This window comes from Colletotrichum truncatum (assembly GCF_014235925.2).
Source record: "Colletotrichum truncatum strain CMES1059 chromosome Unknown Contig_0002, whole genome shotgun sequence".
Taxonomy (NCBI): domain Eukaryota; kingdom Fungi; phylum Ascomycota; class Sordariomycetes; order Glomerellales; family Glomerellaceae; genus Colletotrichum; species Colletotrichum truncatum.
The window spans coordinates 1,657,284-1,675,842 of record NW_027222399.1 but is presented as its reverse complement, the minus strand read 5'-3'; the positions used below and the strand labels follow the sequence as shown (position 1 = coordinate 1,675,842).

General features: G+C 52.0%; 5 protein-coding genes across 5 annotated transcripts; 2 read left to right on the top strand and 3 right to left on the bottom strand.

Moving 5' to 3' along the window:
- Positions 1-1,692: 1,692 nt before the first annotated feature.
- Positions 1,693-4,052, top strand: CTRU02_203420 (uncharacterized protein; the record flags this gene model as incomplete). Its single annotated transcript, XM_036724044.1, has 2 exons — positions 1,693-1,831; positions 2,260-4,052. 2 exons carry the CDS (start codon positions 1,693-1,695, stop codon positions 4,050-4,052), a joined length of 1,932 nt encoding a protein of 643 aa, XP_036584158.1.
- A 2,721-nt stretch (positions 4,053-6,773) lies between these two features.
- CTRU02_203419 (ATP synthase beta mitochondrial precursor) lies at positions 6,774-8,737 on the bottom strand (the record flags this gene model as incomplete). The annotated part of the gene is made up of 7 exons (XM_036724043.2): positions 6,774-7,465; positions 7,522-8,076; positions 8,131-8,173; positions 8,245-8,330; positions 8,406-8,427; positions 8,502-8,646; positions 8,727-8,737. The coding sequence occupies 7 exons, from the start codon at positions 8,735-8,737 to the stop codon at positions 6,774-6,776; spliced, it is 1,554 nt and encodes a 517-aa protein (XP_036584157.2).
- An 894-nt stretch (positions 8,738-9,631) lies between these two features.
- Positions 9,632-11,442, bottom strand: CTRU02_203418 (ATP-dependent clp protease ATP-binding subunit clpx; the record flags this gene model as incomplete). The annotated part of the gene is made up of 2 exons (XM_036724042.1): positions 9,632-10,721; positions 10,775-11,442. 2 exons carry the CDS (start codon positions 11,440-11,442, stop codon positions 9,632-9,634), a joined length of 1,758 nt encoding a protein of 585 aa, XP_036584156.1.
- Positions 11,443-13,570: 2,128 nt separating this feature from the next.
- CTRU02_203417 (1,4-alpha-glucan-branching enzyme) lies at positions 13,571-16,059 on the top strand (the record flags this gene model as incomplete). Its single annotated transcript, XM_036724041.1, has 8 exons — positions 13,571-13,658; positions 13,712-13,836; positions 13,891-13,990; positions 14,046-14,158; positions 14,213-14,904; positions 14,957-15,292; positions 15,340-15,970; positions 16,021-16,059. The coding sequence occupies 8 exons, from the start codon at positions 13,571-13,573 to the stop codon at positions 16,057-16,059; spliced, it is 2,124 nt and encodes a 707-aa protein (XP_036584155.1).
- A 471-nt stretch (positions 16,060-16,530) lies between these two features.
- On the bottom strand, positions 16,531-17,388 carry CTRU02_203416 (Cytochrome c oxidase polypeptide 5, mitochondrial; the record flags this gene model as incomplete). The annotated part of the gene is made up of 3 exons (XM_036724040.1): positions 16,531-16,617; positions 16,689-16,882; positions 17,151-17,388. 3 exons carry the CDS (start codon positions 17,386-17,388, stop codon positions 16,531-16,533), a joined length of 519 nt encoding a protein of 172 aa, XP_036584154.1.
- Between the last annotated feature and the right edge of the window lie 1,171 nt (positions 17,389-18,559).

Below are 18,559 nucleotides of genomic sequence, written 5' to 3'. Positions count from 1 at the left end.
TGGTGCTCTCCACGAGGGATCCCAATGTCTGTGGCCCCGGCCAGGCTCCGAAGGATGGAGACCCTTTGGTATAGAAGTTTGTCATTGGATAAACTAGCTGCTCTGTCTTTCCAAGGTCTCCGACCGAGGGATCGTGTGTAGTTAGTGCCGAGCGGAGCGATGTCGCGACGTCGCGATGTCGGCACCCTTTCATACAGGCCGGACAGACTCGAAAGGACGACGAGACAATGGGAGGTGCTAACCTACAAGACGATGAGCGCTTGACGCCGTTATCGCATGGGTGTCCACAACCGCTTCACGCTCTTGTCTGCTCAATTCCTGTTTTGGTCTGTCCTGTCAGAACGCTGGTGTCATGTTGTACGTTTCCCGACCAGCTAGTAAGACGGGGACTTTGCGCCGAGCACAGTTCGTCTCTATGGGCCGAACACATCTCATCCATACATGATCCTTCAGGGCCAATCGCCAACCAAGAACCCCGGATCTGCGCCCTGCAAGAAGCCGGGCGGGGGACCCTAATGAATGGTTGGCAGTTGTGGCAGCAAGTAGCGAGTGATACAGGCAATAAAGCAACCACCAAGCAAGCAAGCAAGCAAGCAAGAATGTTGGCTGGCAATCAAGAAATGGAACATGCTGCAGCTTGCCAGAAAGACTGAGGCGCCGTCAAGCAGTTGGGGTTTAGCTTGCAGAACCCATGTTACCCCGATATTGTCAGCCTCTCCTAAAAGTTGCCAATGGAGCCTGCATGGTATCTCCGAACCAGTCACAACGACCCCTCAGCTACGAGGAGTTAGGTGGGATAGCCAGATGGAGATGCCTTAAGAGCCATGTGCCATTGTCCGTGCTAAACAAGTGACAACCCATTGACAGGCAAACTTTCTTCGTCCGGGCGTGCGTCTCCACGGCTTGAGAGGATCTGAAGCGCTAAAGGACTCAGAATCAAGGCTGAGCATCACATTTGGGAAGTTTCCAGACAAGCTAGACTGGGTGCTCGATGCCGAAATGCCTTGCTACGCTTGGCTTGGGTCCGATCACGAGAAGGAAGTGCGCTCTCTTGGCGAGGCAAACTTTGCAGGCAAGTCTCGTGGACGATTATCCATCATCTCCCCACTTCGTTCTCGTGCGGCGCTCTGTTGTGCTCCAGTATTTCCCTGTCAAGATCTGGGCCGATAGTTGCAGAGCCACTGGTCCAACCTCTGGAATGCTGGCGTGATATTTCAGATCCAGCTTTTTTTTTTTTTTTTTTTTTCGCGGGTAGTATTAAATGAAAACACCTTTACTAAAGTTGTTAATGAAGGGTTGGCACAACTATCCCACGAACTTTAACCTGCGGGAAGCCTTACAACTCTCGACCACCCATAGTGACAAAGTGGGAGGGAGGTAGGTATTGGCAAGGCTCAGGCGCAGATGCCAGAGGCACACTGCGGAAGTTTAGTGATGGAACCCTGCGTCCGCCCCCAGGAAAAACCGGCCCTTGGACTGGAGGGGGCAAGGAGGTTTGTGCTTCCAATTAGCTTGGTTTTTTGTGAGAGAATAAAATAAAAAAAACCACAAGAGTGTGTGAGAGGGTCAGGATTACCTTTTTGTGTCTGACCCCCCTCGGCATCATTCCTGGTTCTTAATCTTCTTGTTCAGTGCCCGCGACTACCTTTGTTCGCTTGTTCAGCCGTCTTCGCTTCACTTCTCTAACGAAACATGGCGTCTCCATTGCCAGTTGAATCGCCAAATACTCCAGCAGCCCCAGCGGAAGATCCTTCAGTTGATACATCCAGGCCCCAGACCAACCAAGATCCTGCACCTGGTTCCAACGACACCGCTCATCTGCCAGACCAAGGTGAGTGAGAGACAGAAGGCGGCTAGCCTCACTTTGTCACTTTTCGCCTCCTTCCCTCCCCCTCCCTCCCTCCCTCCCTAGGCCTGCTTGTTCTACCCTTCTGTTCGTGTTTTATGCACCCTCTTTCTCGTTTCTGCTTCCACCTGCATTCTTCTACAAGCGCAGGTAGAACAGACAGGAGAGGAAAGGGTTCTGGACCGGCTTGGCTACGCCCGTCGACACACACTATTCCAGCGCTGACTGCCTTGCACGATGCTCGGAAGCGGCACCTTCGTCCCCTCCACATCCCTCCTCGCCTCTATATTGTATTATTCATACATGCCTTGGAAGCGAATACCGAATGCATGACTTATGAACGTCCTGCACGTCCTGCACAAAAACAAAGTACAGGCAATCTACATGACAGAACTTATAACTGACTAGGCCAGCCCCCTTGAAAGCCACCATCAGGCCACCCGCGGCCGCGACCACCAACCCAGAAACCGGCGCGCTCCATCACCCGCACCACCAGCCCACCCCGCACGCGACTGCGACTGCTGCGACTCCAGGCCCAGCTGCCGCTACTCCAGCTACGGTCGCTACCGCCACGGCTCCTGTGCCGGGAGCTTCACTTGCACGTCCAAATATAATAGACCAGCCGCCCTCCCTCGATTCCTCGTTGCCTCCCATGCCTCTCACCTCCCCCTCCCCCTCGTCCGCCACTGCGCCTGAGGCCAATTCCCTGTCAAACCCCCAGCCACAGAATACCACAGCGACTTCACCCTCGACTTCAAAGATGCTATTCTCAGACATATACAAATCCCCGCGGTCGCCACTGTCCAAGTTCCGCCATCCCAACTCCCAGCACCCCTTGACGCTGGATCTGCCCGACTACGACCCAGATCTTCTCAGCAAGGACAAGGTCAAACAGAAAGAGGCCGTTAAGAAGCACCTGGCCTCGAAGGTTCGCAACGATTGGGAGTTCGTCTGGCCCCCCGTTGCCTCTCCCCCAACCCAGAATAGCGATCCCACACCCACAATAATCCCAGCGCTCACCACCACTGATGCGCCTGTTCAAGAAACGCCAGAACAGCCGCAAGAACATGCCGATCCAAAACCCGAAGCGACAGACACGACGATTCAGGAAGACGAGGTAGCAGCCGAGACCGCGCTGAGTGATGACGAGGACGAAGAGGAAGGACTGTCAGACACTGACGCCGAGTCCGTCTACAGCACCGTCTCGGAGGATCCCGCACGCTTCAAACCCCGTCTGGAATGGGTATCTGACCTGTCCGACGAGGACCCTCCCCTGTCCCTCTCCCCTTTCCGTTTCGACAGCCCCGATGCGATCGGCGCTGCGGTGAATGCATCCGTCGCCGAGAAGCGCGCACAGCGGAGGCGGGCTCTGCGCGAGGAGATGCAATGGAATGAAGGGCTGGCATGTTTCGAGGCGAGACGTAATGCCTGGACAGGTGCACGTACGGTACGCCTCCGCGCCAAGCCTGTTTCTCCCACCCAGACATTCTCCCCTCTCTCGCCTCGCCGCCTCTTCTTCCGCTCTTCAATATCGCAACCCCCACCTGCACCGCTGGTTTCCGCCTCACCCTCGTCACCGCCCCGATCTCTGCAACAGCAGCCGAGCAATGACGCCTCGGCAGTGGTGTCGGACGGTTCCGAGCTCACGAAGGATGCGTCCAAGGAACTCACTGCGCAAAAGTCAAAGGAGTCTGCACGGTCGACAACATCGCCTCTGTCAATGGCGTACCCCATCGAGACCCTCATTCCTGTGCCTGCGCCTCTGCTACCTCCTGCAAACCCAATGCGTGCCTCCATTACCCCTTCGGTGTACATTTCCCTGTACGAGAAGGTAATAGTGCATGCCCTTACACCGTCGTGCCCCGTCAACCTGTCAGACATGATTAAGGCATGTGTCGTAGGTTGGAAGCGAGACGGCGAGTGGCCCCCGAAGCCCTCAACTGCTGATCCTGGAATCGTTGCTGTGCGACGGAGAAAGAAGTCCCAGACCGAGGGTGGGGGCCAGAACAATACTCGTAGAATGAGTTTTGGTTTCCTAGGTAGAGGAGAAAAGGTGGATGGCCAGGACGAGGCTGGGGCTGGTAAAGGCATTAGGAAGAGCCTCCAAAGAGTTCTCGGTCTCGGGCACCATCACCCACCTACGACCACGAACGCGAGTAATAATGGAAACGGGGCCGTGACGGGGAAGGAAACGACGGCTGCCTAAGGGTGCCTAGGTTCAATGATGGATATGATGATAATGAAGGATCTAATACGTTATGATGACCCTGCGGGCCGGCGGACGTTGGATAAGTCCGCTGGCAAGGGGAACTAAAGGGATGGAGTCCCTGGGAAAGGTCAAGGATGGCTACGTGAGACGGTAAAGTTGTTCAATTCGGCACCTGATACCCAAATGTAGTGGAAGCACCATTTATAATGCCAGCATCCCAACTGTAATGGTTCGTTCAATTTAAACACCTTTGGTCAATTGTGAAGCTTGTTGCCGGCTGGTGCTTCAGTATATGTACCTCCCCCCCCCCCCCCCCCCCCCCCCCCCCCCCCCCCATATCCCGTACGGGCGGAGCGAAGGGCTCAAATCCCGGACGACGGTATCGATACCCCCTTTTCTTAACTTTTGAGTCAGCCGCAAAGTGTCATGTCTACAACTCAGTTCATGGAGCTTCTTATTGCCTTCATCTTATGAGCACGACTGACGACATTTGGAGGGTGCATCGTTCTGTTCGTAGTTTGAACCCGAGCTTGCATGGAAGCACATCCTGCCTGCTTGGAAAGTGTAGCAAGGACCTTACTCGTGAGCTGAAATTCCCAGCCCTCCTTTAAATTAAGTATGAATGGCGAATTTAGCCGTCTCTCTTCAACATAAGCTAATAAAATGCACGCTTTTCCCCCGTTGATGCTTCACTACTAAACAGGACTCTAGAGGCGACAACGAGGATAACCGTGACAGCGTCTTTAAGTTGCGAAGAGCGGCCTGGCGGTTATCCTCGTTGTCGCTAAGTCCCTTGGTTACTCTGTTTTAAGTCGGTCCTTGACGAACGTTGGTGCTCTCTGTCATACAAGGCGGTCTCTATTGACAAACTCAACGCAACAACAATTCTGTCGTTGCTGAACCGGTTAAAGGACACTCGTGTCAAATTGCGTTTAAATTTTCGATCAGCTGGGTAATGGTAGCGAGATAATCGCTAGTAGAATGCCCTAAGGATGTCCAAGAGGAGCACAAACAGATCAAGCCATCAGGATCGTCCGACTAGATTCCCTCTCACTTCCCTGAGGTGCATAGCACAACGGGAGGATCAACCCGATTCCAAGTGAACCCTGTCTCTGGCTTTATCCTTAAAGCTCGACAACTTGTTCAAGAAGCCGCCGTGCGCAAGCGAACAGGACACGCTCCTGCGCCGATGTAACGAAGCCCTCAGCAGAGTTGAAAGGACTTTCTTTCCTCTATCCGCTTCCTCTGAGCTCTTGATGTCTAAGGTTATCGAGTCACCACGGTAAGAGAACCTGGAAAACGCGGTTCAGAGACCGCTGCGCACAACTTTTTGACACATGTCTCCTTCTTCTGTACTGTTATAAACTGAGTGACACGTCTGGCAACTACATGTTGCTAGCATTTCCACATACATATAGACAGCCCAGAAAAACGTGATGCGAAAGGGTGTCGAAAGAAAGAATTCAGCACTCCTACTAGAACCCAAAGGATCGATTACCAAAGTCTGTATAACCCCGGCGTTCAGAGAGAAGTATCCTGCGTTTATGGACAATCATAATCCTAAATCAGTTTTTCCACGTCAGTAGTTGCCAAGAGTCACATTGACATCCTGACATGACCAAACAAGAGAGCCGGCAGTGATTACAGCATGGAGGGGGGGAAGCACCTCCAAACATGGCCCAGTTCAAAGACGCGCATGCCTTCCGGGTCTCACGAAACGAGCAGGGCCTTTGAGGGGACAACATCCCGAAGTATGGCTCAGTCTCTGAACTCGGCCTCTCCCAGTTTATGCTGACGGTGGAGTCCAGACGGTGGACAATAACCTGTATATGAGGAAATACGCCAACTCAGAGTCGTTACCATGGCATAACAGTTGGGACGTGTCCATCCCACCCGCTGAAGGCAAAGTTCAGCCACTCACCCGGCTCATATGACAAACACTTTCGCGATTCCGCCTCCGCCCTCATAGGTCAACAACGAGCTTCAGGTCTTTGTCTCGCACCATTTCCCCAACACAAGAACCTGGCCCCAAGCAGACCGATGGGCAGTTGGTTTGTTGCAATAGCGGCCGCTTCGCCTGTAGCATGTCCGAAGTTTTGATTCCCAAAGCATTCGTCCTTGTGGCTACTCCTCAAGGGCGAAGTCAGACGGTGCTTCGCGACCTGCATGGGCAACTTTGAGCCCACTGCGTGACGCCGCAGGAAAAGGCGATTCGCCTTGTCGTTGCAAAAGGCTTGCTTGGAATAGTTGTAGATTAGACGGCTTCATACAGATCGATGGTTGCTAGCATTAGTACCAGCAACGAGTCCAGTCCTGTGGCTGTTATGATTTATAGGTAGTTATCATGTGGTGAACACATCAATCAACATGAGAGTCAGCATCGGATAACTAGGGGAAGAAACCGGCGAACCGTTAGGTGGTATTGATTGACAATTGTAGGCTAAGCATATCGTACAGCATGACGGACAACTATTAGTTATCCCATGTCAAATCACAGGTGGAAACGGCGGCATGACATCACAGGTGACACGGAACAGCGTTTGAAGAAATAAGGAGATTCTCTCAACTACAAGAGGAATTAAGTAGATTTCTTGGTACACAGCTCACAAAAGAGACTTAAATTGAGCTAAGAAACCTCCCCATTCCATCGTTCCTCTTCTATACACAGGCTATAGGCCCCTCCCCTCGACGCACTTTGGTATTTTCGTCGCGAGTCGTTTAGTTGTTCTCCAACTCCGCCAGAATCTTCTCACCCTTCTCCTTGGCCGAGGCAAAGTCACCGACCATGTAGAAGGCACCTTCGGGAAGGGAGTCACCCTCACCGCTCAGGATAGCCTTGAAAGAAGCAATGGTGTCCTTGAGGTCAACGAGCTTACCCTCGATACCAGTGAAAACCTGGGCGACGGTGAAGGGCTGAGACAGGAAACGCTGGATCTTACGGGCACGCTCGACGGTGAGCTTGTCAGCCTCAGAAAGTTCGTCCATACCCAGAATGGCAATGATATCCTGGAGAGACTTGTACTCCTGGAGGATCTGCTGGACGCGGGTAGCGGTGTCGTAGTGGTCCTGGCCGACAATACGGGGGTCCAGCATACGAGACTTGGAGTCAAGAGGGTCGACAGCGGGGTAGATACCCAACTCGGAGATACCACGGGACAAGACAGTGGTGGCGTCCAAGTGAGCGAAGGTGGTGGCAGGGGCAGGGTCAGTCAAATCGTCAGCAGGGACGTAGACGGCCTGGACGGAGGTAATGGAACCCTTCTTGGTGGTGGTAATACGCTCCTGCATACCACCCATGTCGACGGCGAGGGTGGGCTGGTAACCGACGGCAGAGGGGATACGACCCAAAAGGGCAGACACCTCGGAACCGGCCTGGGTGAAACGGAAAATGTTGTCAATGAAGAGCAACACTGGGAACTAGTTAGCCGTGCGAACTTGGGAATCAATTGCAAGAATAATAACTCACCATCCTGTCCCTCCTCGTCACGGAAGTACTCGGCAATGGTAAGACCAGTCAGGGCAACACGGGCACGGGCACCAGGGGGCTCGTTCATCTGACCGAAGACCAAGGCGACCTTAGACTCGCCATCAAGCTGAATGACGGAAGTCTCCTGCATCTCGTGGTACAGATCGTTACCCTCACGGGTACGCTCACCGACACCAGTGAAGACGGAGTAACCACCGTGAGCCTTGGCGATGTTGTTAATCAGCTCCTGAATGAAGACGGTCTTGCCGACACCGGCACCACCGAAGAGACCGATCTTTCCACCACGAGCGTAGGGGGCGAGGAGGTCGACGACCTTGATACCAGTGACGAGAATCTCGGCGGTGGTGGACTGGTCGATGAACTCGGGAGCATCGGCGTGAATGGGAAGCTTCTTGTTGGTCTTGATAGGGCCACGCTCGTCAATGGGGTCACCAGTGACGTTAATGATACGGCCCAGAGTCTCGGGACCGACGGGAATGGTGATGGGAGCACCAGTGTCAGTAGCCTTGCGGCCACGGACGAGACCCTCAGTACCTATTAAAGCGTGAGTTTGGGCACGGAAAAACTTTTCCTGATAGGGATACTAACCGTCCATGGCAATGCAACGGACGACATTCTCACCCAGATGTTGCTGTTGAGACGTGTTAGTTGATGCCAAACTTTGCAGTGGACATTTTTTTTCTTGTCCGTCAAGGTACGTACCGCGACCTCAAGAACCAGCTTCTGGTCGTTGTTCGTCGTCTCGAGGGCGTTCAGAATGGGAGGGAGCTTGGCAGTGTCGAACTTGACTGCGTAGGAAGTCAGTACTAGAGTCGCTGTGATGGAGGCAAGCCCCTTGAAGGGTTTTCTCGGTGTTTACGAACCATCGACGACGGCACCAATGACCTGTAGGTTTGTTGTTGTCAGTAACCGGCATCACCCTCGGGCCAGCGGAATGTAGCTGAGAAGGCATCACATACCTGGTAGATCTTTCCATCACCGACACCGGCAGTGCTGGCGAATCTGCTGGTCGCAGGCAATCTGAAGGTAGCAGGTCTGATGGCGCGGCGGGTAGCGTTCGCCGCGAAGGAAGGGCGAGCCGCCCTGGCGAAGGAGGAAATGCCGCTATTCGGGGACAGTTAGCTCAATTGGGGCCAATTGAACGCGATATGGTTCATCAAGTCGATAAGGGTGATGGTACGAACCTCTTGAACATCTTGACAGATGAAAAAGGGCGACTTCGGATGGGAGTGGAGAGGTGATGGTTGAAAGTTGGAGGAGGACTTAGGAGGAAGTGAGCAGTTTTGCTCGGAATCTACGCTTCGTCGGTTAGAGCTTTGCTGGGGACATCACGTGATCGGATATCGAGGAGGAAAAATTACCTCGTCACGCTAGTCTCGATTAAGCCGAGATGGTCCCTCCGGGATACACCGGGTCCACGTTCGGGTTCAATTGGAGAACACGACACAGCAGCCAGTAACGCACCGAAGCCCGCTGGAGCTCGCTGTTGTCCTCAGGAAATGACTGGAAACTTTTTTCCTGGCCGTTGGCCGCTGTCCAAATATTGAGGATCCCACTTGGCGTGGGTACTGTGGGTGAATGGCGCAAATGTTGGGTCCTTTTCCTGGCAATTGTTGCAGCCCCAGGCACCCGGGGAGGGAAAAAAAGAGGGAAGCCCAGCAACCCAGGTGCCAGCCGCCAGCTCTACCAACTTCTTACGTGTCCCTGATTTCCCCGGCGACGGGCGCCTACCATGACTATTGACTTCTCGCTGCCTTCTCTCCGAACATCACCATGTCCGCCCCCGAGCCGAGGCCTTTCCGCCGACAGCGGTACCGCAGCTTGTCGCCCAGCGACGTTTTTGAAATCGCTTGAATTGTGTCTGCCGTACCTTCTCAACCTCTGGCAGGATGAGACATATCGAATTTAACCTGATGTTGCACATCAATAGCTTTTGTCAATCAGAGTATTTATTTGGGCCAAGCTACGTAATTTTATAGACATTTTGCTTGCATCATATCCTCACCGAACTACCTACTCCTAAACACCATACCACATATACAGGTGCACCGTGCCAAAAACATATATGAATATGCCAACATCGTGATACTCAAGCGCCGCTCTGGCCTGCCTCTCGGTATTGTTCAAACGTAACATCCGGGTCACGTGAAGCATTATCAGCGTCCTCTTCCTGCATCCGCCGTTCTACTTCTAAACGGCCATCTTTCCCCCAATAGCCGGCCTTCTCGGTCCCTTTAACACAGCCCTCCGTGATCAGTACATACGGCATGGGGGCATCGAATATGGGCTCCGCCAAGACTCTTTCCATCTCCATTTTGAGGCCACGAGCGCCAGTCTCTGACTTCGCCGCTCTTTCAGCAATAGCATATAGCGCTTTTCTGGTAAAGTATAGACGGGAAGGGTAGGTTTCGAATAGGGCAGTATACTGTGCAATCAGACTATTGCGTGGTTCCGTTAAAATCCTGAAAAGATCATCTAAAGATAATGGGCTAAGGGCACATATATTGTGCACTCGACCAATCAACTCGGGGATGAATCCGAATGCCTGCAAGTCCACAGGCGTTGTGAGGTCGAGCGGTGTATATGCGGAAGCCGGCGCACCCGCATCGACGTGCGGTAGGTGAGAGAAAAGCTGACGAGGGAGAGCATGCTTGTTGCCGCCAATACTCTGGGCCGCGCGCAACTCGGAACCAAAGCCCATTGAAGGCTTAGATACCCTCCGCACGACAACTTTGTCGAGGCCAACAAAGGCACCGCAGAAAACGAATAGGATGTTTGTGGTATCAATGGTATACTGGTCAACCTTCCCCTGTGGCGGAGTCGATTGTGGGGCCGATGTCGAGCTCGACGAAGTATAGTTTGTCGTAATGGGCGAAGCGGACCGCGATGATCTGTTGTCTTTAACGTTAATAGTTACCTTGGAGCCTTCTACCAGCTTCAACAAGGCTTGCTGAACGCCTTCTCCGCCGACGTCCCGTCCATTCATGCTCTCTCTCTTAGCCAGCTTATCAAACTCGTCAAGAACAACAATGCCGTGCTCAGTCGCCTTAATATCGTAGTTCGCCTCGATTAACAGTCGCTCTATGCATGTCTCTACATCTTGTCCGATGTAACCAGCTTGGGTAAAGGAATTGCAATCGGCTATTGTGAATGGCACGTTGAGCTTCTTACTTAGAGTCCTGCTAGGAGTTAGACTGAGAAGACATAAGATTCAAGGAAAGAGCCATCTCACTCTAATATGTACGTTTTTCCAACGCCAGTGGGACCGATGAGTAGCAAGTTACTCTTGTCAATCTTGACCTGAGGTGGAGTGGCGGGTTCTTCGGCCAAAAACGAACCATCGAAACCAGTTGACGAACTGTAACCTTCGTCCAAATGCTGCGTAGACTCAGCATGGCCAGGAAACTCATCTTGAGGCCATTCTTCATCAGCACGAAAGCGCTGGAAGGCAGAGTGGCGACTTCGCTGACCTTGAACGGGGTGGACATCCCGTCTTTCGTGCAAGTCCCTATCCCGGGCATAACGCTGCCTCTGGGCCTTTTCCCTAGTGTTACGCTCTTCATGATCCTGGTGTCTTCTCCTCCGTACGCCCTGGTAGTGATTGAAAATTGTAGAGCATATCGTCTTCTTTGCCCGGTCTTGGCCAACGACGTAATCGTCGACGCGCTTCTTCAGGTCCCGGGGATAGAACTGAGGGACGCCGAAGTTGTTCTTATTGAACATGGGTCCACGACCGGAATCAGCGGACGGATCATAGCTGCTCGTGAAGCCAGAGTTGAAATCTTGATTGCGCCTCGGTGCAACTTGTGTGATGGAGGAGACGGAGAAGGTGCGCCTAGCGCTCGAGAGAGTTAAACAGCGGGCGCATGTGTAGGCCGATGGCCTGACAGGTATAGGCATGATGTATGACGCCCGGCGAGGGAATCATAGCCTGGATCTGGCGTTGTCGTCGGTATGGAGGGAGCTCTCGTGCGTATGACAGGAGGAGGTCGGTGAAAGGAAGGGTAGTCCGGTTACCGGAGGAAATGACTGATGTCGTGAGTGTGTGGCTGGTTTGCCGGATAAGGCGCCTTTGTCAGAGCTGCCCATCCCCTGAGGTGGCCCGGATGCGGGGTCGAGAAGCTGGAGCTCCAGCGCTTAGGAGCGGCTAACATTGGAGACAGCATAGCTATGTGTTTGTCCATTGGCTTGGGAGCCGGATGTTGCTGTCTGTTTGGTAGGCCGGTAGGGTCAACTTGACGTCTAAAGCCGACATAATCATGCAGGTAGATACTCTCGAAACTATGGCTCTTATAGGTGTTTCTAATGTTTGCGACTATGATCCTGACGGTTTCGTATGACATCTGAAGTGCAAGTGTTAGTGCTATTACAACCAGATATCTCACTCAGCCAGCCCCTCCCGTGCGCACACGAGCAGCTGGAGCTGCAAAGCACCCGAAACCCAACACGCACAGAGTGGGCGGCTTTGTAGGACATTCATAGGCCAGGTTGTGTTGCCAGATGAACCTGGGACAAGTTGGTCTTCTTGCAGATATAGCATATCATCACAGCATAGTGCCTTCAGCTCCAACACAGATACTTGCAGCGATTACCTCTGAACTTGAATAAGTTGGCGCTACTGACTCTATTTCGTAATGATTTTGCAAATGAAATGGCTTCCAAATCCGGTCCTTTCCCTGCAAAGTCATTCAGGTGTTGTCTTGGTCGAATTCCAACATTTATTATTCCCACGCAGGAAGGCAGGAATTGCGCTCACAGGTCCTGAATGAGAACATCAATCCAGCCAACCAACCCACTCCACCACCAGTGCTCCACCTGCGTGCGTCTGGCATGCGGTTTTGCAAAGGTCCACGACGTATCTGTGATGGCAATTTGGCACGATAACGACACATGGGGCCCACAATGCTAATATCGATAGCTAACACTGGCCGTATACCCTGCTGGTCTGGTCTCTGACTGGCTGAGAAGAGCAGCTATCGCACATCATTCACCACCTACCTTGCCTGAAAGGAGCAACACAAGAGGGGGCGACAGGCAACTCCAGGTAGGAATACGGGGGAGCCGAGCCGGATTCGCATACCAACAGCTGGGCAACAGTCGTTAAAAGTACCTCAACCTTCAGCGTACCATCGACCACTACTTTGGTGGTGGCGAGCTGCCAAATGGCTCGCTGAACGAGCATCTACCTGCTTTGATTCGACCGGCCGATTGTGTTGAGACGCAGAAATCTCCAGGGAGGGGCTCAAGTGGCGGGAGACTCGTTTTCTGGTTCCTTCCAGCGTCTTAGGGCCCCGATGCATCAATTCTCGTTGAATTGGTCGCACCAAAATACCTGAAGACAAGCTGCTAGCTTAGGCCAGGGAATATACCACGCACAATGAGCTATTAGGCGTCTGGAGCTGAGCTGCGAGCTATGTTGCCCCACGACGTCATACCATGTGCATCATGCCGACTATTAACCTTGAGCTCTTCCCTCTCATGCTCGATGAATTGGAAGTTTTAATCATCACAATTTCGCACCAAGCAGTGCAGGCAGCCCAGTCACAGACAGACGTAGCACAACACAGTAAAGTGCATTCCGAATTTGCGCTCCCGTCATCGATTGTTTTCCTCGCCGCTCTCACCACCCATACATACTTTGTTATTACGTGAACTTGAGCCCAAACGTTTGATCGAGATTCCAGCGATTCCAGGCTCGCCGATTCCTGACACGAAATTGCTACCAATCTGCGCATTCCTTGTCTAGCCTCAGACCCCTACCTGCCATACGGTAGGAAAGGCCCGAATTCCCAATTGGACCAGGTACATAGCTTTGAGCTCTCGGAGCTTTTCCAACCTCAACATTTCACAGTCGCGGGGCATCTCTATTTCCAATCGACCGTCCTCTGTCTTACCTTAGCTTACCCTTTCTTGTACGACGTCTGACGTGCTGCGTATTTCTCTAGATAAAGTCAACTCAAATCGTGCGGTGTTGCCCCGCACTTCAACCTCTACTTCCCAACTTCTAGCGCAATCGTCATCATTCGACATGGCTGCAATTGTCCAGAACTCGGCGAACTCCATTGCCCTGAATGGAAATCAGGGTGCTGCTGAAGGCATTCCTAATGACGGCACCGGTAACCTTTCCCGCTCTTCTATGACCCCCAGAGGCACTGGCTAATCCTAGTAGGTGTCGTGAAACTCGACCCGTGGCTGTCGCCTTTCCAAGAATCCCTCAAGAGGCGCTACAGTCGCGCTCAGGACTGGATCAAGAAACTAAACGACACTGAGGGCGGCATTGACAAGTTCTCCAAGGTATGATACCGCCTATTCCATCTTCAAGGCTCATACTTACTTGTCGTCGAATAGGGCACCTCGATCTTTGGGTTCAATGTAGACCAGGACAACAACATCATCTACAGGGAGTGGGCTCCCAATGCCATCCGGGCTTTCCTGACTGGTGACTTCAGTGAGAATTCTCGATTCGAAATTCTTACAATTAGATCTCTAATGAAATTCTTCAGATGACTGGAACAGAAGTTCCCATGAGATGAAAAAGAACAACTTTGGCGTGTTCGAAATTGTTGTTCCTGCCGTAAATGGCCAAGCTGCAATTCCTCACAACTCTAAAGTCAAGGCAAGTTGTTTCTAGTCGAACTGCTGGACCAAGCGTGGGCTGACCGTAGAATAGATTTCCTTGGAACTCCCGAATGGCGAGCGCGTTGACCGTCTCCCCGCATGGATCAAATATGTGACGCAAGACTTGTCCATCTCTCCTGCGTACGAAGCCCGATTCTGGAACCCGCCTGCGGCGGAAAAATATGAGTTCAAGCACCCGAGACCGCAGAAGCCCCGAAGTGCTCGCGTTTACGAGGCTCACGTGGGAATATCCTCGCCCGAATTGAGAGTTGCGACTTATAAAGAGTTCACCCACAACATGCTACCTCGGATCAAGAATCTCGGCTACAATGTGATCCAGCTCATGGCAGTTATGGAACACGCCTACTACGCCAGTTTTGGTTATCAAATCAACAACTTCTTCGCCGCCAGCAGCCGGTATGGCCCCCCTGAAGACCTCAAGGAACTGGTCGACACTGCCCACAGCATGGGTATTGTCGTGCTCCTTGATGTTGTTCACAGCCACGCCTCCAAGAATGTACTTGACGGACTGAATGAATTCGATGGTACTGATCATCAATACTTCCACGAGGGTGGTCGTGGCCGACACGAGCTGTGGGACAGCAGGCTGTTCAACTACGGCCACCACGAGGTCATGAGGTTTCTACTCAGCAACCTGCGATTTTGGATGGATGAATATCACTTTGATGGTTTCCGGTTCGATGGTGTTACAAGCATGTTGTATCTCCACCACGGTATTGGAACGTGAGTTGTACCAGATCATAGAAATCGAGGGCATAAGTGCTAACAGAAGCAGTGGCTTTTCTGGGGGTTATCATGAGTACTTCGGTCCCGACGCCGACGAGGAGGCTATTGTCTACCTTATGATCGCCAACGAGATGCTTCACTCGCTATACCCTGAAGTTATCACTGTAGCTGAAGATGTGTCTGGCATGCCCGCCCTCTGCCTTCCTCTATCCCTGGGAGGTGTTGGATTCGACTATCGTCTCGCTATGGCCATTCCGGACATGTGGATCAAGATTCTCAAGGAAGTCAAGGATGAGGACTGGGACATTGGTAACATTTGCTTCACCCTAACCAACAGAAGGCACGGCGAGAAGACTATTGCATATTGCGAGAGTCACGACCAAGCGTAAGTGTCATCTCCCACCCTCGCTGCTTCCTAACTAAGATGTGTAGGCTTGTGGGTGACAAGACTCTTATGATGCATCTGTGTGATGCTGAGATGTATACCAACATGTCTACTTTGACTCCTTTGACGCCAGTCATTGACCGTGGTATGGCTCTGCACAAGATGATTCGCCTTTTGACCCATGGCCTTGGCGGTGAAGGCTATCTCAATTTCGAAGGCAATGAATTTGGTCATCCTGAGTGGCTGGATTTCCCTCGGGAGGGCAATCAAAACTCCTTCTGGTATGCTCGTCGCCAGCTGAATCTCACTGAGGACCATCTACTCCGTTACAAGTTTCTCGACCATTTTGATCGTCTAATGAACACCACGGAGGGGCAGTATGGTTGGCTGGCAGCGCCTCAAGCTTACATCTCACTGAAACACGAGGGAGACAAGGTTATCGTCTTTGAGAGAGCAGGTGTAGTTTTCATCTTCAACTTTCACCCTGAGAGAAGTTATACCGACTACAGAATTGGCATCGATGTTCCCGGATCTTACAAGGTCATTCTTAACACCGACTCCAAGGATGTTGGTGGACATGGCCGAGTTGATGAAAACACCCGATTCTTCACCACGCCTATGGAGTGGAATAACCGGAAGAACTGGACTCACATTTACATCCCAAGTCGATCTGCATTGGTGGGTTATGTCTTAATGAATTGATGCATATTCAAGCTAATGTTATTCAGGTGCTCGGCTTGGAGTCTCCCATTTCTCAGCAATCTTAGGGACGCAGGTGCGCCATAGGCTGAGAGGACGGGGATGTGTTGGGAAGTCAAACAATGTACAGACAGGAGAGGGGCGAGCTAATCGAAATTGTTGCCACCAAAGCTGCGTAAAAGCATGTCATTTTTAGATCCAACCAAGTAGAAAATACCAAGATGTAAGCCTATTAGTTTAGTCGGTTGGTTGCATACACTTTTGTTAACTGTGTATTGTTCAATGTCACGCTTGTCATCGTAGGTAGTACTGCGATCCCTCAGCAAGGGTGAGTTGGATGTTAATAAACAAATGGAAATTTGCTTGGAATTCAGCTCTTTTAGTACAGTATTTACACCAAGCAGTTGGTTGTCCTTGAGTCACGTCGCAAGCCCCCCAGCCCATGCCAGCTCTACTAGTAGTCATTTTATACATGGGCAAACTGCCATGGTCGTATTGTGATTGTGATTCTAGAGACGAAAGGGAATGGATGGTATCGATTAGTGGCCCTTGGGAGGAGACTGGACCATGCCCTTGCCGGAGTAGCCCTCGGAAGAGATACCGGTAATGGGGTCGGATTTTTGGTTCTGGAAATCAAATTATTAGCCATTGACATCCCAAATGAAAACCATGCGCGGCAGCGAAGGGTTAGAAATACCTTGAGGAACTCGTTGGAAGCCTCCTGGTACTCCTTGGTCATGGTGTCGGGAGGAGGGCCGGCGAAAAGACGGGCGGTACCGAAGAGGGCCAAACTGGCGGCGATGGAGGCGATAACACCCCAGAAGACGCGGGAGTTCTCACCAGGAGCAGGGCCGGCGCGGGGACCGTGGGGGCCGAAAGCAATCCAGTAGGCTGTTGAGACAATTTGCGTTAGTTTTTAAAGTCAACTTGTGACGCAATGCATATGCACAGGGATAAATATCCAGTCACAGTGGATGGCCGTGCCAATTGGCGTTGCATCCATCTGGGTCGGGAGAACTATCTCTCGAGGTATTTATTAAGACAGCCCCAGATACCTGGGCAAGCAATTGGGAGAGTGAGAGGCCTTGTCGATAGCCTCCTCCCCCAATCAGAACATCGGACCACCAAACACAAAGAGATGGGAAAATGTGTTACGCACCGGCCTTCTTCTCGTTGAGGGTCAGCTCCGACCAAGGGCCCTTCATGCGGTCCCTCAGTGCCATCCAGAGCTCAGCCTGCTCCTGCAGAGGCATGCCTTCCCATCTCTTCTCGATGTTGGCGAGTGTAGGGTTGGAGATGGCGTGAGTAGTAGCGGCACGGCGGATAACGGATTGCTGAGCAGCGCTGGCGGCGCGCAGGCCAGTGCGGGCCAGAGAAACGGTTGGGGTTCTGAGCATCGTGTCTTTTTGTGTGTGTCGTCTAGGAAAAAATCGAATTACGCTAAAGGACAACGGGAGGGCAGACGAGATCAATTGATGGCGACTGGATCGGCGTCGGGAGGTGGTTCGGTGGTTTGCTCGAGGGTCGAAGGTTCCGTCGAAAGGGAAAAGAGGGTTTTTCTGGCTACCTAGAAGTTCCGGGCAATCGTATGATTGGAATTTCGATTGCAATACGCCGGCTGCGACTGGGTGACTGGAGTATCACGTGATCCTATTTGGGCCCGTGCGTCGCCCTCCCTGCCAATGAGATCGACTTACTGGAGATTCCAGCAGCTCCCATTCTCACCTCGGTGTCTGGGCTGAGAGCTTTCTGGGCTGTCCAATTGCAAGCTCGGTTGTCGGCTCATTCCGAATACCGCCGTTTGACTGGGATCTCAATAGCATCATCTACAAGGCTGTGGTCAAACATAAAAGCACATCGGTCTTGAACGCAAGCTCATCTTATTCCCTCCAATTAGTTCTTTTTGCATGTTGGTCAATTGAGACTTGGGTATTATCATTGTGTTTTTCGACAGTCAATAATCACATCTGGAACAGTGACTAGCGAGTGCCAGGGGTGCCTTTGGGTGGCATGATGAGAACGACTGCGCAGGGCAGCTTACTCATGCTGCATATGCGCAATCGTATCATTCAAAGGATAACGGAAATCAATCGAGTTGTCTTGAAACTCCGAGTATACGCACCCTTCAGAGACTAAGTAAATCTCTGCAAGACGATTCCTTTGGGTATTTGGAGTCCGTCGAGGGTGTATTATAGAGCCTGCTCTTACATTCGAAGGTTCTTCAAAACTATTCAAATGGCGATGTACGAGGCATGCGTGTAAGCCAGAAAGGCCAAGCAAGCATTACCGCAGTCAACGTGTACACCAGTACCGTATGCGAAGTATAATTTTGTAATCATGATTTTTCGGGTATCAATTGAGCCAGATGCTCCGGGCCACTACATCAAAGGTGTCCTACAAAGCAGTGAGAGGTGTACAGCTGCCTCAGATATGCTTTAATAGGTCATATGTTTCGTGTCGAGTTTGTGGTATCCGTGTTGGTCGGCTCTATCGTTTTGTTCGGAATGGATTGTTCAGGAGTTTTGGGTACGGCGAGGGGGTCCGTCTTGAGCTGCTGTTGTAGTGTAC